This window comes from Macaca mulatta, chromosome 19 (assembly GCF_049350105.2).
Source record: "Macaca mulatta isolate MMU2019108-1 chromosome 19, T2T-MMU8v2.0, whole genome shotgun sequence".
Taxonomy (NCBI): Eukaryota; Metazoa; Chordata; class Mammalia; order Primates; family Cercopithecidae; genus Macaca; species Macaca mulatta.
Genome location: NC_133424.1, coordinates 62,828,181 through 62,851,594, shown reverse-complemented (window position 1 = coordinate 62,851,594; position 23,414 = coordinate 62,828,181). Strand labels below are relative to the sequence as shown.

Here is a 23,414-nt window from a genome sequence, read left to right as displayed (position 1 = left end):
AGGTGGGCAGATCACTTGAGTCCAGGAGTTCGAGACCAGCCTGGCCAACATGGCAAGACCCTGTCTCTACTAAAACTACAATAATTAGCCGGGCAAGGTGACAGGCAACTGTAATCCCAGCTACTCGGGAGGCTGAGGCAGGAGAATCGCTTGAACCTGGGAGGCAGAGGTTGCAGTGAGCCGAGATCACCCCATTGCGTTCCAGCCTGGGCAACAGAGCGAGACTCTGTCAAAAACAAAAAACAAAACTAAACAAAACAAAAAAACAAAACTTTCCCCGGGTGCAATGGCTCATGCCTGTAATCCCAGCACTTTGGGAAGCCAAGGCAGGAGGATCTCTCAAGTCCAGGAGTTCGAGACCTGCCTGGACACACAGCTCAGGCTCCGTGGACTAGGTTGTTAAACCCAAGCCTGTCTGACTCCAGCACGCTCTCAAGCTCTGCTCTCCTGCGAGGCTGGCGCAGAGGAACAGGGATCGTGGCGCTGTCTGAGGGCACAGCCAGGTGGGTGTCTGGGAGGGCGGGCTGAGGACACGGTCAGAGCTCTTCACATTGCCTGCTTTTTGTTACATGCCTTTCTGTCTTGGGTTTATGGCCGTGGGCTGGGAAACTCATGGTTGTTGGCTCAAAGCAGCAATCAACAGAGTGAACTCTAACAAGCTGGCTTCTGAAACGTCAGGGTGGGAGCAGCCAGACAGGGAGGAATGGGGTAAAGAACATGGAGGAGAGGAGGAGGGAGGAAGCTGATGAGGGTTCAACCATCCCTCCTTTCCATGCATTCTCAAGTTCATCGTCACTGTACCCTGTCAAGATGAGAACTGTCTTCGCCATGGTTAGATGAAGAGACTGAGGCTCAGAGACTCACCCAAGGACACAAAGTTAGACAGTGGAGAGGCAGGGTTGGAACCCCATCTGTCTGACTTTAAGGCCGGGGATATTGTGTCGAGGTGATCTCGTCTGTTCTCCCAGAGAGATGGCTGTGTCTGAGACATCTCCATAGCCATGGCGCTGGGCCGGACACAAGTCAGTGCTCAGCGAATGTTTGTTTGGTGGAGGATGGAGAGTGGATGTATGGAGGTACAGATGACAAATGGAAAGGCAGAAAGACAATGGCTAGTTAGGTGGACAGATGGTGGGATGGCTATACAGGTAGAAAGAAGGAAAGAAGCAAAGATAGTGGTGAAGAGATAGATATATGGATGAAAAAATGATACTGGGCCGGGTGCAGTGGCTCACGCCTGTAATCTCAGCACTTTGGGAGACCGAGGCAGGTGGATCATGACGAGGTCAGGGTTCGAGACCAGCCTGGCCAGCAAGGTGAAACTCCATCTCTACTAAAAATACAAAAACTACCTGGGCATTGTGGTGGGTGCATGTAATCCCAGCTACTCAGGAGGCTGAGGCAGGAGAATCACTTGAACCCAGGAGCCGGAGGTTGCAGTGAGATTGTGTCATTGCAGTCCAGCCTGGGCAATAGAGTGAGACTCTGTCTCAAAAAAAAAAAAATGTTCCTGAATGGATGGTTGGATGATTCAAACGACTTTCAGATGGATAGAAGGATGGATGGATGGATGACTGGGTAGACAAGTGAATGCCAAGCAGGAGGGAAGGAAGGGAGAGAGGACAGAGAGAAAGGGAAAAAGGGAGCAATAAAAGGGAAAAAGGGGTCGGGCACGGCGGCTCACACCTGTAATCCCAGCACTTTGGGAAACTAAGGTGGACAGATGGCTTGAGCCCAAGAGTTTGAGACCAGCCTGGGCAACATGGTGAGACCCTGTGTCTACAAAAAATCAAAAAATTGGCCGGGCGCGGTGGCTCAAGCCTGTAATCCCAGCACTTTGGGAGGCTGAGGCGGGTGGATCACGAGGTCAGGAGATCGAGACCATCCTGGCTAACACGGTGAAACCCCGTCTCTACTAAAAATACAAAAAACTATCCGGGCGTGGTGGCGGGCGCCTGTAGTCCCAGCTACTCGGAGGCTGAGGCAGGAGAATGGCGTGAACCTGGGAGGCGGAGCTTGCAGTGAGCCGAGATCGCGCCACTGCACTCCAGCCTGGGTGACACAGCGCGAGACTCCGTCTCCAAAAAAAAAAAAAAAAAAAAAAAAAAAAAAAAAATCAAAAAATTAGCGAGGTGTGGTGGCACATGCTTGCAGTCTCAGCTACTTGAGAAGCTGAGGTGGGAAGATCACTTGAGTCCAGGAGATTGAGGCTGCAGTGAGCTATAATTGTGCCATTGCACTCCAGCCTGGATGACAGAGTGAGATCCTGTCTCAAAAATTAAAAAAGAGAGAGAAGGTTGGGCGCCGCGGCTCACACCTGTAATCCCAGCACTTTGGGAGGCCGAGGTGGGTGGATCACGAGGTCAGGAGATCGAGACCATCCTAGCTAACACAGTGAAACCCCGTCTCTACTAAAAATACACACACACACACACACACACACAAAATTAGCCAGGCGTGGTGGCAGGTGCCTGTAGTCCCAGCTACCTGGGAGGCTGAGGCAGGAGAATGCCGTGAACCTGGGAGGCGGAGCTTGCAGTGAGCCGAGATCGCACCACTGAATTCTAGCCTGGGCGACAGAGCAAGACTGCATCTCAAAAAAAAAAAAGAGAGAGAGAGAGAGAGAGAGAAACGAAGGAAGGAACTATGGATGGATGGATGGATGATTGGATGGATGGATGAATGGATGGATGGACAGATGGATGGGTGGACAGAAGGATGGATAGACGGATGGATGGATGGATGGATGGATGGGGGACAGATGGACGAATGAAGGGATGGATGGATGGATGGATGGATGGAAATATGGATGGGTGGGTGGATGGATGGATAAATGGATGGATGGATGGATAGATAGATGGAAATATGGGTGGGTGGGTTGGTAGATGGAAATATGGATGGATAGATGGATGGAAATATGGATGGATGGATGGATGGATGGATGGATGGATGGATAGATGGATGGATGGATGGATGGATGGATGGATGGATGGATGATGGACAGGTGGACAGATGGATGAATGGAGGGATGGGTGGATGGATAGATGGAAATATGGATGGGTGGGTGGATGGGTGGATAAATGGATGGATGAATGGATAGATAGATGGAAATATGGGTGGGTGGGTGGGTGGATGGAAATATGGATGGTTGGATGGATGGATGGATGGATGGATGGATGGATGGATGGACAGATGGATGGAAATATGGATGGATGGATGGATGGATGGATGGACAGATGGATGGAAATATGGATGGATGGATATACAGACAGGTGGACAGATAGATGGACAGATGGATGGATGGGTGGTTGTTAAGATGGATGAAGGAAAGATTGGTTAGATGGATAAATGAATAGAAGAAAGAAGAAGTCATAGAGGTAAAAGAAAAAAGATAAATGGGGGATGGAAGGACAGATGGAATGGACAGAAAGTCACTGCTGTCTGGAGGATGGGTGTAGAAGGGAAGAAGGGAGAGAAACACTAGTCACTGGGGGTCCCGTCCGGGGACTTATGACAGTACAGACACAAAACACGAGCAGACCACTGCACCCACCTCCCTCCCTGCACCCACCTCCCTCCCTGCACCCACCTCCCTCCCTGCACCCACCTCCCTCCCTGCACCCACCTCCCTCCCTGCACGGTGCTATTTTCAGCTCCCTGGACTGGACACCCACCTGTGCTAGCCACCACCCCCACCAGGCCTGCCAGGATCACTCACAGCCTTCCAGGCAGTACTCCACCAGGTACCCATCGATGCCGCCTGCCCCGATCCTGTTCGGAGGCCTCCACTTGAGTGTGGTGGTGGTGTCTGTCACATCCTCCACTATCAGGTGCAGGGGTTCACTCGTGGGTGCTGGAAGCATCCAGAAAAAAGAGGATATGGGGGGAATGAGGGGTCAGGGGCCAGCAGGAAGGGGCAGGGGTCAGAGGTAGAATGATTGGTCAGAAGGCCAGGGTGTAAGGTCAGAGACTGATGACGGGCAAAAGATGGGCCAGAGGTGGACGGGGTTGATGGATCAGAGTGAGGGGGGACATTACCAATAGGCATGAAAGGCTTGGTGTTCATGCTGGGCTGGGAGACCCCTATGGCATTGACGGCGAAGACACGCATCTCATACAGGATGCCCTCGATCATCTTGGTGGACTCATAGGTGGTCTCCGTGAAGACCTCAAAGTTCAGCTTCATCCAGCGCTGAGAGCCCTTCTTCTTCCGCTCCAGGAGGTACCCTGGAGGCTCCAAGCAGAGAGGAGAAGAGGGAGCGGGAGGGCACAGGGCACAAGTCAGCTGGGGGAGTGAGGGTCATATCCAGAGGATCGCATGACCCAGGGCGGTCTGAGGCCATGAATCGTAGGTGGATCTCAGGGGCCACAGAGCATTCAGAGGCCACCGGTCCTGGAGTCAGGAATCAAGAGGGGGTCACAGCTCATGAACCAGGGGGCCAGAAGCCATAGAAAAACGCAGGCTACTGGTCAAAGTGAGAATTCCCAGGTCACCAGCGAGTAAAGGAAGAGGGAAGAGCAAAGGGATTAAGACGGCAAAATGGAAAATCAGGGGTCAGAGGCAGGTCACTGAGGATGCTAAGGGCTTTGGGAGGTCAAGGAGAAAGCAGAGACTGGTGCCGTGGCTGGCGCCTGTAATCCCAGCACTTTGGGAGCCTGAGGTGGGCAGATCACTTTAGGTCAGGAGTTCGAAACTGGCCTGGCCAACATGGTAAAACCCCATCTCTACTAAAAATACAAAAATTAGCCGGGCGTGGTGATGGGCACCTGTAATCCCAGTTACTTGGGAGGCTGAGGCAGGAGAATTGCTTGTACCCGGGAGGCAGAGGTTGCAGTGAACCAAGATTGAGCCACTGCACTCCAACCTGGGCGATAGAGTGAGACTCCGTCTCAAAAAAAAAAAAACCAAAAACAAAACAAAACAAAACAAAAAAACGAAGGCAGAAGGAGGGAAGGTCAGAGGTCATGAAGACAGAGGCACTCACCGGTGACCGGCTTCCCCCCATCGTACTTAGGTGGCTCCCAGACAAGGATGGCCCAATCCTCTCCAACCGAGGTGATACGCACGGCCTCCGGGGGGTCTGGGACATCTGCGGGGGGCAGGAGAGTCAGGTGGCCCCTCGGGGTCTCAGGGAGTCACCCCTTGGCCCGGCCACCTCGGCTTTCTCTGCTCACCCACAACCCGCAGGAAGATGGAAGCCACATCCTCGCCGACGGGGTTGGTGACCTTGATGGTATAGCGGCCCTCGTCTGTCCGCTCTGCGCTCTCAATCACAAAGCTGCTGGAGTCTGCCCGCTTCTCGATGCGGACCCTGCCCTCGGTGGTCGTGAATACCTGGACACAGCCACAAGATGGCCTTGCACCCCATCGTGTCCCCAAGCAAACCCAGGCCTGCCTCTGCCACTCCCCTGCTCAGAATCCTCCCGTGATTCCCCATCAACACACAGAGTCCTCACTCGCTCCACTGCCCTCCTCCACATGCCGTCCTTCGTTAAAAACACCAGACTGGGCCGGGTGCGGTGGCTCACACCTGTAATCCCAGCACTTTGGGAAGCCGAGGCGGGCAGATCAACTGAGGTTGGGAGTTTGCAACCAGCCTGGCCAACATGGTGAAACCCCGTCTCTACTAAAAATACAAAATTAGCCGGGCCTGGTGGTGCATGCCTGTAATCCCAGCTACTCAGGAGGCTGAGGCAGGAGAATCGCTTAAACCCAGGAGGCAGAGGTTGTGGTGAACCGAGATCACACCACTGCACTCCAGCCTGGGCAACAAGAGCGAAACTCCATCTGGAAAAAAATAAAAAAGAAAAAAAAACAAAAAACCAGACTGCCTTGTCCCAGAGATTTTGCAAGGCTGGTCCCTGTGCATGCAACACTAAGCTCTTACTCATCCTTCAGGACACACCCAGAAGACACCTCTTCCAGGAAACCTTCCTGGATACCCTCAGCTGGAAGTGCTGGCTCCAGCCCCTGGGTTCTCATAGCTTCTAGAACCTCCCTTTATCTCAGCCAGAGCACCCTGGACCGTGGCTGCTTGGGCAGGTGTTTGCGTCTCCACAAGAGTGAAGGCTCCTGAGTGGGACAAGGTGGCTCATGCCCGTAATTCCAGCACTTTGGGAGGCTGAAGCAGGAGTATCACTCAAGCCCAGGAGTTCAAGACCAGCGTGGGCAACATAGTGAGACCCTGTCTCAAATTTAAAAATAAATAAATTTTAAGTAAAATGAAGGCTCTTGGAGGGCAGGAGCTACATCCGACTCACGGTTGCATCCTCAGCACCTGGTGCAAAGGAAACTTTAGGGGATGTTTGCTGAGTGAGGGAATGGATGGATATTGAGCCAAGTCTATCCATTTTACAGAAGAGGAAATGGAAGCACAGTGGAGAAATGAAAAATCGAGCTGTCCCAGGGCCTGGGACATGCAAGGTTAAAATATTTGTTGGATGGATGGATATAGGAATATATAGATATGGCTGGGCATGTTGGCTCACGCCCATAATCCCAACACTTTGGGAGGCCAAAGTGGAAGGATCGCTTGAGCTCAGGAGTTCGAGACCAGCCTGGGCAACATGGCGAAACCCTGTCCCTACAAAAATACAAAAAATTAGCCAGGCATGGTGGTCCCAGCTACTCAAGAGGCTGAGGCGGGAGGATTACTTGAGCCTGGGAGGTGGAGGTTGCCGTGAGCCAAGACCATGCCACTGCACTCCAGCCTGGGTAACAGAGTGAGATTCCCCCTCTCAAAAATATAGATAGATAGATAGATAGATAGATAGATAGATAGATAGATAGATACATACATACATACATACATACATACAATAGATACATAGATGATAGATACATAGATGATAGATAGGTACATTAGATAGATACATACATACATAGATACATTAGATAGGTACATAGATGATAGGTACATACATAGATACATACCTACATATGTACATAGATACATAGATACATAGATAGATAGATACATACATACATAGATACATACATACATACATAGATACATAGATAGATAGATAGATACATAGATAGATAGATAGACAGACAGACAGACAGACAGACAGATAGATAGATAGATAGATAGATAGATAGATAGATAGATAGATAGATAAGTGGGTAGATGTGTTTCTGGATGAATGGATAACTGGATTGGTTGATGGATAAATGGACAAACGGATTATTTACTGGATGAGTGGATGGCTGGGTGAATTAACCAATTAGTTGATGAAAAAATCATCAGCTGGATGGGCGGATGAGTTACTGGATGGCTAGAAGGCTAAACTGGTCGATCGTTTGATTAATTAACTGAAAGATGAGTGGATGGAAAGTCCACCGTGTACTAGGCCCACACCTGTGATGGGCAAACATAATCTCCAATCTTCAAAACAACCCTGTGAAGAAGGAATCATCACCCTCATTTTATAGAGGATGAAACTGAGGCTCAGGGGGAAAGAGACTTGCCTAAAGGGAGTCAGGACAGAGGGGCGGCCCCGACCCACCTCATCTCCCTTCAGCCAAGTGGCGACGGGAGGGGGCTCCCCTGTGATGGACACGTCCAGCCTCAGCTTGTTTCCAGCCACAACCACAATCGCATTCTCTGAGGTCTTCCCCGAGCAATCCAAGTGGATTTTTGGTGGTTCTGGTGGCACAGAAGAGATACGGGGACCCTGGAGGTGGGCCGCTGGGCCTTCCCAGTCGGCAGGAGAGGATCTCGGAAAAGTTGGGTTCCAACAGAGAGAGTCCCAGGGGTCCAGGCCCCCAACCCCTCCTCCCTGAGACCCTACAGTCTAGGCCCCCAGCCCCTCCTCCCTCATACCCAGGGATCCAGGCCCCCAGCCCCTCCTCCCTCAGACCCAGGGATCCAGGCCCCCAGCCCCTCCTCCCTTGGACTCCAGTCCCTCCTCTCTCGGCTGACCACCCCCACCCCCGTCTGTGGGCTCCCCGCCCCTCCTCCCTCCCTCAGCACCCCCCCGCCCCTCCTCCCTCAGCCATGCCCCTCCTCCCTCAGCCCCACTCCTCCCCCTCAGACCCGCCCCTCCTTCCTCGCCCCACCCATCCTCCCGCGCCCTGCCCATCCACCCTCGCCCCGCCTATCCTCCCTCGGCCATTCCCCTCCTCCCTCAGCCCCGCCCCTCCTCCCTCGGACCCTCTCCCAGCGCAGCCCGTGGTGCTCACCTTGCTTGGGAACATACTCCACCTTGATTTCTGGAAGACAAAGAAGAGTGGACGGTTAGGTCTAAACCCAGCAGGCCCCTCACCCCACCTTCACAGCCCAGAGGAAGAGGTGATGGGGTCTGGCAGTCTCCCTGGGAACTGGGGTGCTGGGGACAGGTTCAGGCCCAGGAGCCACCCCTCCTCCCAGGCGGCAGGCGGCGGTGAGTTCAGTGCTCTCCCTCCATCTTCTGACTCCAGCCATGAGCGGAACAGAGGCTTGCTGTCGTCCTCATTCGCACTCAGGGAACCTTAATCCTGGAGGGGGACATCCCGGGCCCTGCGTCTGGGAAGGTGGATCCTATAGCCCCCAGGGAAGGAGGAAGGGGCATCCTCACCCAGGAAGTTGAGCTTGGCCGAAAGCGACAGGGCGTAGCCGTCAGGCACGAACGTGTAGTCTCCCTCATCCTCTGGGCGGACGTCATCGATCACCAGCTTGTGGAACCTAAGGGGTGGGGGAGCAGGGTAGGGTTCGGGCCAGATTGCACTGGGGACCACTATGGGACTGCACCGTCTCATCAGCTTCCCTCAGTGCAATTCACATGCCTGCATTCTTTTTTTTTTTTTTTTTTTTTGAGACGGAGTCTTGCTCTGTCGCCCAGGCTGGGGTGCAGTGGCCGGATCTCAGCTCACTGCAAGCTCCGCCTCCCGGGTTTACGCCATTCTCCTGCCTCAGCCTCCCGAGTAGCTGGGACTACAGGCGCCCGCCGCCTCACCCGGCTAGTTTTTTGTATTTTTTAGTAGAGACGGGGTTTCACCGTGTTAGCCAGGATGGTCTCGATCTCCTGACCTTGTGATCCGCCCGTCTCGGCCTCCCAAAGTGCTGGGATTACAGGCTTGAGCCACCGCGCCCGGCCACATGCCTGCATTCTTATCCAGGGCTTTGGAATGCTGTGGCCTATGTTCAAATCGGTAGCTGTGTGACCTTGGGCAAGTTACTTTTTTTTTTTTTTTTTTTTTTGAGACGGAGTCTCGCTCTGTCGCCCGGGCTGGAGTGCAGTGGCCAGATCTCAGCTCACTGCAAGCTCCGCCTCCCGGGTTTACGCCATTCTCCTGCCTCAGCCTCCCGAATAGCTGGGACTACAGGCGCCCGCCACCTCGCCCGGCTAGTTTTTTGTATTTTTTTAGTAGAGACGGGGTTTCACTGTGTTAGCCAGGATGGTCTCGATCTCCTGACCTCGTGATCCGCCCGCCTCGGCCTCCCAGAGTGCTGGGATTACAGGCTTGAGCCACCGCGCCCGGCCTGGGCAAGTTACTTAACCTCTCTGTGCCTCTGTTTCTTCATCTATAAAATAGGGGTAACGATACCAATCTACATGAAGGTTGTTGTAAAGCATCGAAAAAGGTGCAGTGGCTCACATCCCAGCACTTTGGGAGGCTGAGGATCAAGAATTGCTTGAGCCCAGGAGTTCGAGTGGCTGGGACTATGGGCGTGTAACACAACACCCAGCTAATTTTTGTGTTTTTCGTAGAGATGGGGATTTCACCATGTTGGCCAGGCTGGTCTCAAACTCCTGACCTCAAGTGATCCACCTCCCAAAGTACTCGGCCTCCCAAAGTACTAGGATTATAGGTGTGAGCCACTGCGCCTGGCCATTGTCATCATTATTGAGACCACCAGCCAGCATGGTTCCCTACACAGAACACAGGGAACGCCTACATCCCACTAAGAGCTATTGCCAGGAAGCCCTGGACAGCACGATGCTCTCCAGGCGTCATGGAGATTATCACGCATTCTGCAGGTAAGCAGGTGTTTGTCTTAGGTGTCCACGTGCGACCTGTTGAATTCCAGCTTCTTGTTTTCTGAGCTGGCGCCCGTGTGGACTGTTAGCAGATATGGCCAGAGACCTTTCTCTGCCCGTGTCCATGCCCTTGCAATGCGGCCTTGCAGCATCCCCATCAGGTGGTGGAGTCTGCTTCCCAGCCCTTGACTCAGAGCTGACCTGGGACTTTCCTTGCCCAACAGACTATGGCGGAAGTGGCATTGGACCAGTTTCCAGCCTGGGCCACAAAGGTCTTGTTTGCTTCCATGCTCTCTCAGGACCTCTGCCTCTGCCACATGAACGTGCTAGGCTGAGCTCACTGGAGGAGGAGGAGGTGCCACAGGGAGCAGCGTGCTGGGTGCCCAACTGTCCCAGCTGAGGTCCTGACAGCACCCACGCAAAGTCAGCAGGGCCCAGGTCCTGCCACCACAGAGGTAAGAATGAGGCCATCCTGGATCAGCCAGCCCCCAGCCAACCTGCAGACTCAAGATGAAATGAATCCTAATTTATTTATTTATTTAGAGAGAGGGTTTCACTACGTTGCCTAGACTGGTCTCGAACTCCTGGGCTCAAGAAATCCTCCTGCCTTGGCCTCCCGAAGTGCCAAGATTGTAGGTATGAGTCACTGCAACGAGCCCAATCCTCATCCTTTTAAACCTCTAAGTTTGGAGACGGGACAGGAGTGGTGGCTCACACTTGTAATCCCAGCACTTTGGGAGGCCGAGGTGAGTGGATCAGCTGAAGTCAAGAGTTAGAGACCAGACTGGCCAACATGGCAAAACCCCGTCTTGACTAAAAATGCAAAAATTAGCATGGTAGTGTGCACCTGTAGTGTCAGCTAGTCAGGAGGCTGAAGCAGGAGAATCGCTTGAACCTTGGAGTTGGAGGTTGCCGTGCAAGACTCTGTCTCAAAAAAAAAAAAAAAAGAAAAGAGAAAAGAAAGGAAAAAAGAAAAGAAAAAGTCCAGGCGTGGTGACTCACACCTGTAATCCCAGCACTTTGAGAGGCTGAGGTGGGTGGATCACTTGAGGTCAGGACTTCGAGACCCACCTGACTAACATGGTGAAACCCCGTCTCTACCAAATACAAAAAAATTAGCCAGTTGTGGTGGTGCATCCCAGCTACTTGGAGGCTGAGGCAGGAGAATCCCTTGAACCCAGGAGGCGGAGGTTGCAGTGAGCTGAGATCGTGCCATTGCACTCTAGCCTGGGCAACAAGAGAGAAACTCCATCTCAATTAAAAAAAAAAAGTGGGGGACAGCTTGTTATTCAACTAAAGCTAACTGCTACACACAGCCTGCCCCCAGCCACTTCTGCAGCCCACACCTCACCTGCCTACATGGGAAATGGTGATCCTCTTGCTGGGCCGCACCTCGATCCCATTCTTATACCATTTGCCTGTCACTTTCTCATCAGACACCTCACACTTGAACACAGCCTGTTCTGCGGCCTTCACCGTCAGGTCCGCGATGTCCTGCAGGACCTCCAGCTGTTTCTCTGGTCAGGGAGAGAAAGACAGGGAGCTGTCACTACTCCAGTTGGTGCACAGACACTTGTGAGCACCCACTGCGTGCCAGGCGCTGGTCTAGGCACTGGGGATACCAGCCACGGACAACCCAGAAACAACCCACTGGCCTTGGGAAGCTCCCATGCTAGGGGGAGGCGGTGGAGAAAGAAACAGAAGAGGGAGCAAGGAGGCCTGAGGGAGGCAGGGAGGAATCCACCAGAGGATGAAAAAAAGCCTCCCAGGCAGAGGGACTGGAGCATGCAAAGGCCCTGAGGTGGCCAGGCACAGTGGTTCACACCTGTAATCCCAGCACGTTGAGGTTTTTATTTATTTTATTTTATTTATATATTTTTTGAGACGGAGTTTCACTCTTGTCACCCAGGCTGGAGTGCAATGGCGTGATCTTGGCTCACTGCAACCTCCACCTCCCAGGTTCAAGTGATACTCCCGCCTCAGCCTCCTGAGTAGCTGGGATTACAAGCACACGCCACAACGCCCGGCTAATTTTTGTATTTTTAATAGTGGTGGGGTTTCACCACGTTGGCCAGGCTGGTCTCTAACTCCCGACCTCAAGTGATCCACCCGCCTTGGTCTCTCAAAATGCTGGGATTACAGGTGTGAGCCACCCCGCCCAGCTTTTTCTTTTCTTTTCTTTTCTTTTCTTTTTTTTTTTTTTTTTTTTTTTTGACAGTCTTGTTCTGTTGCCCAGGCTGGAGTGCAGTGGCACAATCTCGGCTCATTGCAACCTCCGCCTCCTAGGTTCAAGCAATTCTCCTGCCTCAGCCTCCCAAGTAGCTGGGACTACAGGTGCACGCTGCCACGCTCAATAAATTATAAAAATATAATTTTTTTGTATTTTTAGTAGAGGTGGAGTTTCACCACGTTGGCCAGGCTGGTCTCGAACTCCTAAGCTCAAGTGACCCACCCGCCTCGGCCTCCCAAAGTCCTGGGATTACAGGCGTGAGCCACCAAGCTTGGCTGGATTCAAATTGACTTTGAAGTTGGAGCCACCAGATCTCCCTGGTGGGCTGAACACAGGGTGTGTGGGAAAGAGGGGAGTCAGGAACAACTTCCAGACTGGGGGCCTGAGCAACCTCAAGCTGTGGGGAGAAGCATGCGCAGTACAGCCCCTGCCCCACCTGGAGGCCCCGTACCTTCCACAATCAGCTCGGCCTCACACTGGCCGCCATTGGTCATGACCTGATAATGACCCCCGTCCTCCTGGGTCACATCTGAGTAGATGAGGATGTGGCGCTTCCCGTCCTTCTTGAAGCGGTACCGGGCCTTGAAGGAATCCTCCCGAGTCAGTTCCACACCATCTTTCATCCTAGGTGGAATGAGACACGGAGCGGGATGTGAGGAGACAGCACAGCCTCGGACTGGGTCTTGGAGAGTCAGTCGGGGGCCCACGCAGAGGGGTCAGAAGGCAGGTCCCCAGAGAGAGGAGACATACAGGGTGGTAGAGGTATCCTGAGTGGTGGAAGGGTCACAGGTCAGGTGAAGGGGAGTGAGAGGGCCAGGCACAGTAGCTCAAGCCTGTAATCCCAGCACTTTGGGAGGCAGAGGTGGGTGGATCACCTGAGGTCAGGAGTTCGAGACCAGCCTGGCCAACATGGTGAAACCCCATCTCTAATAAAAAAACACACAAAATTAGGCAGGTGTAGTGGCGGGTGCCTGTAATCCCAGCTATTCAGGAGGCTAAGGCAGGAGAACTGCTTGAACCCGGGAGGTGGAGGTTACAGTGAGCCAAGATCACACCATTGCACTCCAGCCTGGGTGACAGAGTGAGACTTTGTCTCAACAAAAAAAAAAAAAAAAAAAAAAAAAAAAGGGCAGCGTGGAGAGAGAGGAGGAGGTCACAGGCCACACACAGTTAATTGCCTCAAGGTATTGGCTGGAAGTCAGGGGACCCAAAAAGATGTCACAGGCAAAGGTCAGCACAGAGGAAGTCCTAGGGTCTCAGAGAAACATCACATGTTGAGGCCTCTGCCAGTGGTTTTCCCTGTCCAGGGCACTCTCCCCTTCTCTCTTCACTTATATCTCCGCATCATTCAGATCTCAGCTCAATTGTCATCTCCTCCAGGAAGACTTCCCTGACCTCCTGAGTCCCTTCCTCCTGGGAAGCTGTTACAGAATCCATTACTGCTCCTTTCAAACCAGTCTCAAAATGGAACTTTTATATGTATGTATGTGACGACTTGACTAATGCCTATCTCTGTCTCCTAAGCACACACACGCACACACACACACCACCACCACCACCACCACTATCACCAAATTAGCAGATTATAAATGCTGTGAAGGCAGGTACCATGTTGACATTGACATTTTTTTCTCCCCATTATATACCTGATATGTAGAAGAGTACCACCACACAACAGGTGCCTGATAAATATTGGTTGGGTTGGTGAATAGGTACATAGATGGATGAATGGATGGGTAGATGGTGGGTAAGTATGCAGGTGAGTGAGTGAGTGAGTGGATGGATAGATCTCTGGATTGATAGGTCAATGGATGACTAGATGGCAACATAAATGGAAGAGTGGATATATGAATGAGTAGACAGATGAATGGGTCAATGGGATGGATGGATGGATGGATGGGTGGATGGATGGATGGATGGATGGATGGTTAAGTAGATGGATGGATGGTTAAGTGGGTAGATGGATGGATGGATAGATGAGTGGATGGATGGATGGATGAGTGGATGGATGGTTAAGTGGATGGATGGATGGATGGATGGATGGATGGATGGATGGATGGTGAAGTAGATGGATGGTTAAGTGGGTGGGTGGATGGATGGATGGATGGATGGATGGATGGATGGATGGATGGATGAGTGGATGGATGGTTAAGTGGATAGATGGATGGATGGATGGATGGTTAAGTAGATGGTTGGATGGTTAAGTGGGTAGATGGATGGATGGATGGATAAGTGGGTGGATGGATAGATGAATGGATGGATGGTTAAGTGGATGGATGGATGGTTAAGTAGATGGTTGGATGGTTAAGTGCGTAGATGGATGGATGAATGGATGAGTGGATGGATGCATGGATGGATGAGTGGATGAATGGTTAAGTAAATGGATGGATGGATGGACAGATGGATGGATGGATGGATAGAGTAGGTGGATGAGTGGATACATGGATAGATGGACCAAGGGACAGATGATTGGTCAGATGAATCAATATTTAATGGAACAGTGGAGATCAGGAAAAGGATGCTGAAGAGGATAGGATGGGTAGAGGTCAGAAATTCTAGAAACAATTTTAGGTGAAGGTAAGGATTTATAGAGAAAAGCTGAGATCTCCTGGGGGTGACTACTGAGTAAAGGTCAGAAATCTCCAAGAGAAGTCGCAAGAGGTCCCATAAAGATCAGGGCAGAGGCAAAGAAGCTATGTGCACCTGTATGGAGATCAAGGATCAAGGGTCACTTACCACATCACCTGGGCACCCTCTTCTGACACCTCCACTGCCATTTCCACCCGGTCACCCACAAACACCTGCTGGTCCTCGAGAGGTGTGATAATCAGGACTGGAGGTTCTGTGGGGCAGGGGGACAGGAGGTCAGTCATTTCAGGACCCCCTCCAGAGTTCCAGTCCCTCTCCAGGCTCAGGCCTGAATCCAGCCTCACCTTTGACGAAGAGCTCAGTGAAACACTTCTCATCCTTCACAGCTACTTCATAGGCAGCGTCATCCGCCAACGTGCACTTGTTGATGGTGAGGATTCGCTTCTTACCAACGTTCTCAAACACGTACCTGATGCAAAAGTCTCACCTCAAACCAGGGCATGTAGCATCCACCTAGCCCTGGTAACTCTGCTCACCTGTTGTCAAGGCAAGTCTCTCTCTCTTAGAGCCAAATTGTGTGGAAAGGGATTGAGAGCCCAGTTTCAATTATTCATTTATTTGTATTTATTTTTGAGACAGGGTCTCACTCTGTCACCCAGGCTAGAGTGCAGTGGTGCGATCAGAGCTCACTGCAACCTAGACTTCCTGGGTCCGAGCGATCCTCCCACCTCAGCCCCTGAGTACCTGGGATCACAGGTACACACCACCATACCCAGCAAATTTTTTTTTCTCTTTTCTTGGTATCTTCTAATTTTTTAATTTTTTTGTAGAGATGGTATCTCGCTATGTTGTCCAGGCTAGCAATTCCTATTATTTGAATAACTATGGCAGGACCGGTCGTGGTGGCTCACACCTGTAATCCTAACATTTTTCAGAGTCTGAAGTGGGCAGATTGCTTGAAGAGTTCAAGACCAGCCTGGGCAACATGGTAAAACCTCATCTCTACCAAAAATACACCCAAAAAAATCAGTCAGATGTGTTGGGGCACTCCTGTCATCCCAAGCCACTTGGGAGGCTGAGGCAGGAGAATCTCTTGAACCCGGGAGGCAAAGGTTACAGTGAACTGAGATCATGCCATTACACTCCAGCCTGGGCAACAAGAGCGAAACTCCGTCTCGCAACAAAATTAATTAATTAATTAATTTTAAAAAGGTTGTCTTGTGATGTGTTTGTTGTTGTTGTTGTTGAAACAGGGTCTCACTCTGTCACCCAGGCTGGAGTGCAGTGGCAAGATCTCAGCTCACTGCAACCTCTGCCTCCTGGGTTCAAGTGATCCTCCTGCCTCAGCCTTCCAAGTAGCTGGGACCACAGGTGCCCGCCACCATGCCCGGCTAATTTTTGTATTTTTAGTAGAGATGGAGTTTCACCATGTCGCCCAGCCTGATCTCGAACTCCTGGGCTCAAGCCATCCGCCCGCCTCAGCCTCCCAAATTGCTGGAATTATACATGTGAATCACTGCATTCAGCTATTATAAATATTTGTTTGAGTGACTGCAGAGTGTCTTAGTATGAAACTACATTTTCGGGCCGGGCGCGGTGGCTCAAGCCTGTAATCCCAGCACTTTGGGAGGCCGAGACGGGCGGATCACGAGGTCAGGAGATCAAGACCATCCCGGCTAACACGGTGAAACCCCGTCTCTACTAAAAATACAAAAAATTAGCCGGGCGTGGTGGCGGGCGCCTGTAGTCCCAGCTACTCGGAGGCTGAGGCGGGAGAATGGCGTGAACCCGGGAGGCGGAGCTTGCAGTGAGCCGAGATCGCACCACTGCACTCCAGCCTGGGAGACACAGCGAGACTCCGTCTCAAAAAAAAAAAAAAAAAAACTACATTTTCGTTGTTTTCCATTCTTTGCTATGATAGCAAATGCCTCAGCAAACATCCTTGTGGCTAAATATGCACAGTCATGATAACTCCTCACAATACCTACCTAGGATTGCACAACCTGAAGACTTTTTTTTTTTTTTTTTTTTTTTGAGACGGAGTCTCGCGCTGTCACCCAGGCTGGAGTGCAGTGGCCGGATCTCAGCTCACTGCAAGCTCCGCCTCCCGGGTTCATGCCATTCTCCTGCCTCCGCCTCCCGAGTAGCTGGGACTACAGGCGTCCACCACCTCGGCCGGCTAGTTTTTTGTATTTTTTAGTAGAGACGGGGTTTCACCGTGTTAACCAGGATGGTCTCGATCTCCTGACCTCGTGATCCACCCGTCTCGGCCTCCCAAAGTGCTGGGATTACAGGCTTGAGCCACCGCGCCCGGCCAACCTGAAGACTTTTTAATACATTACCCTTAGGGAGACTCGCCAAATTACATTCCCACTAGCAACATTTGTGCTATTATTCTCCAGCACTGGGTTTTAGAATTTCGCAAGGTTTTGCCCATTTGGAGAGCAGAAACACTGTTGTTAAATTTTCTTTTTCTTTTCTTTTTTTTTTTTTTTTTTTGACAGGGTCTCACTTTGTTGCCCAGGCTGGAGTACAGTGCAGTGGTGCCATCATAGCTCACTGCAGCCTCAGCCTCCCAAGCTTGGGCAGTCCTCCTGCCTTAGCCCCTCGAGCAGCCTGGACTACAGATGTGTGTCACTGTGCCTCGCTAATTTTGTATATTTTTGTAGATATGTGGTTTCGTTATGTTGGCCAGGCTGGTCTTGAACTCCACTCCTGGACTCAAGCAGTCCTCCCACCTCGGCTTCCCAGAGTGCTGGGATTACAGGTGTGAGCCACCACACCTGGCCTCATCTATGTATACTTTTTCTTTTTTTTTGAGACAGAGTTTCGTTCTTATTGCCCAAGCTGGAGTGCAATGGCATGATCTCAGCTCACTGCAACCTCCGCCTCCCGGGTTCAAGCAATTTTCCTGACTCAGCCTCCCAAGTAGCTGGGATTATAGGTGCTACAGACATGTGCCACCACACCCGGCTAATTTTTTGTATTTTTAGTAGAAACGGGGTTTCACCATGTTAGCCAGGCTGATCTCGAACTCCTGACCTCAGGTGATCTGCCCACCTCAGCCTCCCAAAGTGCTGGGATTACAGGCATGAGCCACTGCGCCTGGCCTGTACTTTTCATATAGAGGTGAGTGTGCCCTTTCTAGTTAAGAGTGATGGGCCTTGTCTCTGGGCATTCTCTCTGGACTGGGATCTCCCCGGTACAGGGACCGCCCCCCCACCCGCACATACTTGCTGCTTGGTTTGATCTCCTGGCCGTTCTTGAACCACTTGAGGGGCAGGTCTGGGTCGCTGATCTCTACCATCAACTTGATCTTGTTGCCTCTGTCCACTTGGTAGGCTGGATCCAGCTTCTTTGTGAATGCTGGAGATTGAGGCATACAGAGGGGATGGAGGCACATGGTCCTCACTCCCCTGGTCATCCCCTGAGGCTCCACATCTCCCTCCCCAGGCCACGGGCTCTCCAAAGTCAAAGTGAGGAAGTCAGGAGGCCTCCTATGAACTTAGAGATCCTTGAGAACTCCTCTGGTGGTGATGCAGGGCAGGGGACCCCAAACTGGGGCTTAGCCTGCAACGGTTCTTGGCTTCACCCAGGAAAGAAGTCAAGGGCAAGCCAGTGGTAGGTAGAAGAAAACAGATTATTTATTTATTTATTTATTTATTTAGACAGAGTCTCACTCTGTTCCCCAGACTGGAGTGCCACGGTGTAATCTCAGCTCACTGCAACCTCTGCCTCCCCGGTTTAAGCGATTCTCCTGCCTCCGCCTCCCAAGTTGCTGGGATTACAGGCATGCGCCACCATGCCCGGCTGATTTTTGTATTTTTAGTAGAGACGGGGTTTCACCATGTTGGCCAGGCTGGTCTCGAACTCCGGACCTCAGGTGATCTGCCCTCCTCGGCCTCCCAAAGTGCTGGGATTACAGGCATGAGCCACCGTGCCCGGCCTGAAAACAGTTTTATTGAAGTGGCAGTGTTACAGCCCCCTGACTGCTCCTGCGGAACAAGGCTACCCCAGAGACAGAGAGCAACGGCTCAGGGCAGACCTGCAGTCAGATTGATACCCACTTTTAATTACTTATAGATTCAGGAGAGGGTTATATGGAAATTGCTAGGAAAAGGATGGTAACCTTTGGGTGGTCTGGTCGTTACCAAGGAAAGGAGCAGTAACTCCTGGCCGTTGCCATGGCCACGGTAAACCGACATGGCACACTGGTGGGCATGTCTTATGGAAAGCTGCTTCCACCCTGTCCCTGTTTTAGCTAGTCCTCAATTTGGTCCAGCGTCCGAGGCCCACCACTAGAGTTGGGTCTTGCCTCCTACCTCATTGGGACCTCGAAAACATAGGTCCAGGGTCCAATCATCAGATACCCACGAGGCTAGGGGTCCCTGTGTGCAGGGCCCAGCTCCCCCCAGACCAGGGCTGACCTGCACTCTTCTTGACCTCGACCTTGGCCTTTTTCAGCCGCTTCAGCATGCCCCGGAGGTCGGTGATGCCATACTGGAAGGCGATTTTCTCGTACTCGCTCTTCTTTGCCCCTTTCAGGAGCTCCCAGATCTCCGGGGGGATGCCTAGGTCATCGTCATCTTTCTTTTTCTTCTTCTTCTCTTCCTCCACCACCTCCCTGGGGTTGAGGGAACGGACAGGGGCCATCAGGGAGTGAGGAGGGGAGGATGTCCTTCTGCCTTCTTCACTCATTGGCTCTGTGACTCACCCAAGCCACCTTCCCTTTAGGGGCCTTATTGTTTCCCACCTGGTCCATTGCCCCAGCCTCTTCCTGGGGTCTCCTGGCCTCTTCCTGGCACGGTCCCCACTGGGTTTACTGCAAGCTCCACCTCGGCTCACTGCAAGTTCAAGCGATTCTCCTGCCTCAGCCTCCTGAGTAGCTGGGATTACAGGCTCACGCCACCACTCCCGGCTAATTTGTGTGTTTTTAGTAGAGACGGGGTTTCGCCATGTTGAAGAGGCTGGTCTCGAACTCCTAACCTTAAGTGATCCACCCGCCTCGGCCTCCCAAAGTGCTGGGATTATAGGTGTGAGCTGCCGTGCCTGGCCCGCGGGGTATTTCTTTACATTTATGTATTTATTTATTTTATTTCCATAGGTTATTGGGAAACCGGTGGTGTTTGGTTACATGAGTAAGCTGTTTAGTAGTGATTTGTGAGATTTCGGTGCACATATCACCCAAGCAGTACACAGGGTACCCTATTTGCCCTCTTTTTTCCTGTGGGGTATTTCAGTGGCTCTCCCTTTCATGTTCGGAACTCTCCCGTGGCTCCCCACTGCCCTCAGGAGGAAGCCCCAGCCCTGCGCCTGGCAGTCACGCCCCAGCTACTTCCATCACCACTCACAAAGCCACCTGAACCAAGCTGCTTGTCTCTTGCTGGACACTTCAGCCTCTCTCCTGCCTCCCAGCCTTTGCACAAAATGTTTCCCTACCTTCATGACGTCTCCCCACCTTCTCTTCCTCCTGGACTCCTCTTCATCCTACAAGACCTAGCACCAAAGTTCCCTTCTCCCTGAGGCATTCCCTGTCCTCCAAGGCAGTGAGTTGCTCGTGCTCTGGGCTCTCACAGGCCCCGGTGGGACCCTCTCTAAAATCACACCACATAGTCTCAGTCTGTGTCCATGTCTATCGGACCAGACCCATTTCCTAAGGCAATGAGTGATCTCACATCAGGGACCCAGTCAAACTGTTCTCTCTCCCTGGATCTCTCAGCCCAGGACCTAGTAGACGGGAGGCTTCGGAAGATGGATGATGGGTGAGGGAGTGACTGAATGCATGGACGGAGCCTGGGAGGGAAGGAAGGAAGGGAAAGGAACAAAGAGAGGATAGATGTGGAGGTGAATGTGGGGACATGAATATTTGAATTGATGTAGAGAATGGTGAGTAAGTGGGCTGATAAGTAGGTGGGTGGGTCAATGGAAGGGTGGGTGGGAAGACAGGCAGATGGGTTGGGGGAAGACGGGTGAGTGGATGGACTGATGGGTTGATGAGAACTGACTGCACAGTTGGGTGAATGTGTTGATGGGAAGTGGCCAACGAAGCGGCTGGCTGGCTGGAGATAGAATTGATCAGCAAATGGAATTGTCAGGGATTTGGTTATGGGGATTGACGGGCAAGTGAAGATGGATAAGTGGGCCAGCAGATAATGAGTATAAGATTGCCAATATTTAATTTTGTTTTGTTTTGTTTTTGAAAAGGTCTCACTCTGTTGCCTAGACTGGAGTGTAGTGGTGCCATCATGGCTCACTGTAGCCTTGATCTCCTGGGCTCAAACTATCCTCCTACCCCAGCCTCCTAAGTAGTTAGAACCACAAGCACATGCCACCATGCCCTGCTAAGTTTTCTTTTTCTTTTTTTTTTTTTTTGTAGAGTCAGGGTCTCCCTATATGGCCCAGGCTGGTCTTACACTACTGGGCTCAAGTAATCTTCCCACACTGGTTTTCCAAAGTGCTGGGATTATAGGCGTGAGCCACTGCGCCCAGACTTTCAATCATTTTTACCTACAGAACATCAATTTCACATAGTTCAATCTAACAGAAGGCTATCTGTGTGGATGGGTGTGTCAACTGCCCACCTCTTCATTGGTGAACTCAGACACCTATTCATGACCCCATCCATTCATCCTCCACCCCATCCATCCATCCACTTCCCCACCTACTGAGGCACCCATCCTCCCACCTCTCCACCACCCATTCATCTGTACCATCCACCCACCTTCCCACCTGTCTATCTGCACCTGCATCTCCCAACCAAATCCAACATCCCATGCACCCGTTACTCATCCACCTACCCATGTAGCCTGGCTGACTGTAATGGCAGATGGGCAGGTAAACAGGTGGGAAGATGGTGGTTAATGGAAGGATATGTGGGCAGATGGATTGGCAACTGGGCAGGTAGGTGGATAGATGCATTAGTAGATGGATAAATAGGCAACTGGTTGGATGGGTGGGTGAGTGGATGGATTGGTGGGTGGAAAGTGGATGGATGGAAGGATGGATGGATGGGAGGGTGAGTAGGTGGAGGAGTAGGTGAACTAGAGCCTGAGTGAACAGGAGCGTGGGTGTGAGAATGGTGGATTAAAGGGTGGGGAGGTGGGTGAATTCGTGGCAGATGGTTGGCTGGGTGGGGGTGTGGGTAGGGGTCTGGGTGAATGGGTAGATGGGTGAATGAACAGGCAGCCTGATGGGTTGCTGTGTTACATAGTGGGTGAACAGGGAGTGAACAGATGGAGGTGGTAGAGGGGTAAGAAGTGGGTCCAGGAGGAAGCAACGGGCCATGGAGCTTCACCCACCACCTCCTCCCCTTGAACCCCATCTCCCCTCTCTGTGCCAGGTGCGGGGCTCACCTCTTCTTCAACAGGCCGCTGAAATCCAGCTCACCTGCAGTATCCGACTTCCCTTCACCCCTGTGGCCATTGAGAGGGGGTGTGAGTATTGACCCTTCAGATTCACCCCTTGCCTTCCCCAGTCCTCCCTTTTTCCCCTCCCAAGGGAGAGCTTCCCACGGTCCTTGGGACCCTGGTAAGGGCCTGGGGTCACTTACATACGCTTGAAGCTCTCTAGACTCTGCCCAGAGGCATCCTGACGGGGTGCTGGGGAGAGGTGATGAGAGAAGGGAAGGTGAGTTGGAGGCCAGGCTTGATCTAAGACTGAGAGCCCCTCTCCAGGCCTGCACAACCTCTTCCAGGCCCCCTTTTCTCCATCTCTTGGACCAGCACACTCTCACTGAGGCCTGGGCATCCTCTAGTTCTAGACCAGCTCATACTCATTTTCCCACTGCCCAGCTCCACCCTCTCTCAGCAGCCTATACTCCTGCACCTGGGCCAGCTTGTCTTTCTCCCTAGGCCTGGACAATCTCATTTCCTGTGCACCCCACATTTAAGCCCTCACACATTCTGGGCTGCAGACCCCCAGAGCCCGTATACCCTCAGGGGTCCATATATGTGCCCTCAAATCCGTGTAATTTCCTGTTAATCCTGTATACCCTCACCCTAAACCTATATGCCCTTATTCTCTAAATCTGGACACTCTCTAAACCTGGACACCCTCCTCACTTCCCAAGGCTTTATGCCTACTTTCTTGAACGTGGAATGTGTGTAACTCACCTCCTAAGCCTTTGCATGTGCATCCCAAGACCCTGAACACTTTCAACCCCCAAATCCAGACCTCCTCCCATGCTAAATCTCCCTGAGTTTGAATACTCTGACCCCAGAATCTGCACTCCCTCCTCCAAAAACCTGTGCCCACCTCATGCCCATGCCTATGCACTCTCCCAACACCTGGCTGGTACGTCTGTCCCCCACTCCCCAGGCACAGAACCCTTTGCTCCCCCACCCCCCACCAGCGTACCCTCCACGTCGATGTTGAAGCCACAGCTGTCGCAGGTGTCCTTGGCTTTGACCTCGAGGCGGTAATCCCCACGATCCCCCAGTACCACCTTCCCGATGTGCAGCTCCACGGTGTACACCTGGGTCCAGGGCCGGGGGTGTGGGTGCACGGGACCACCCTCTAGAGCCACCCCATATTTCTCAGAGTCCACTCATAGCTCTATCTCCAAGTCCTTACCCCCACCCCACAGGGGGGCCAATGGAGACCGAAAGGGGGCTCAGCATCTGATGGCCAGCTC

The 23,414-nt window shown here is 52.1% G+C and overlaps 1 protein-coding gene across 13 annotated transcripts in view; it reads right to left on the bottom strand.

Moving 5' to 3' along the window:
* MYBPC2 (myosin binding protein C2) overlaps positions 1 to 23,414 on the bottom strand; it is an 83,636-nt gene that overhangs the window by 54,992 nt on the left and 5,230 nt on the right. For 12 of the 13 annotated variants that reach the window (XR_013410051.1, XR_013410052.1, XR_013410053.1 and 9 more), the window contains 16 exons: positions 23,138 to 23,255; positions 22,332 to 22,380; positions 22,135 to 22,194; positions 19,210 to 19,406; positions 18,016 to 18,148; positions 15,127 to 15,251; positions 14,930 to 15,035; positions 12,645 to 12,817; positions 11,315 to 11,480; positions 8,560 to 8,666; positions 8,186 to 8,215; positions 7,510 to 7,649; positions 5,176 to 5,335; positions 4,986 to 5,090; positions 4,039 to 4,227; positions 3,719 to 3,853 (listed from right to left, as the gene is read on the bottom strand). Coding sequence is in view for 8 of the 13 variants with exons in the window: in XM_015124654.3 (XP_014980140.3) it covers positions 3,719 to 3,853; positions 4,039 to 4,227; positions 4,986 to 5,090; positions 5,176 to 5,335; positions 7,510 to 7,649; positions 8,186 to 8,215; positions 8,560 to 8,666; positions 11,315 to 11,480; positions 12,645 to 12,817; positions 14,930 to 15,035; positions 15,127 to 15,251; positions 18,016 to 18,148; positions 19,210 to 19,406; positions 22,135 to 22,194; positions 22,332 to 22,380; positions 23,138 to 23,255 (1,993 nt within the window). In the remaining 5 variants the exon portion in view is untranslated. Of the gene's footprint in view, positions 1 to 3,718; positions 3,854 to 4,038; positions 4,228 to 4,985; positions 5,091 to 5,175; positions 5,336 to 7,509; positions 7,650 to 8,185; positions 8,216 to 8,559; positions 8,667 to 11,314; positions 11,481 to 12,644; positions 12,818 to 14,929; positions 15,036 to 15,126; positions 15,252 to 18,015; positions 18,246 to 19,183; positions 19,407 to 22,134; positions 22,195 to 22,331; positions 22,381 to 23,137; positions 23,256 to 23,414 lie in introns of all 13 variants that reach the window. The other variant, XM_077980818.1, reaches the window with a different exon arrangement.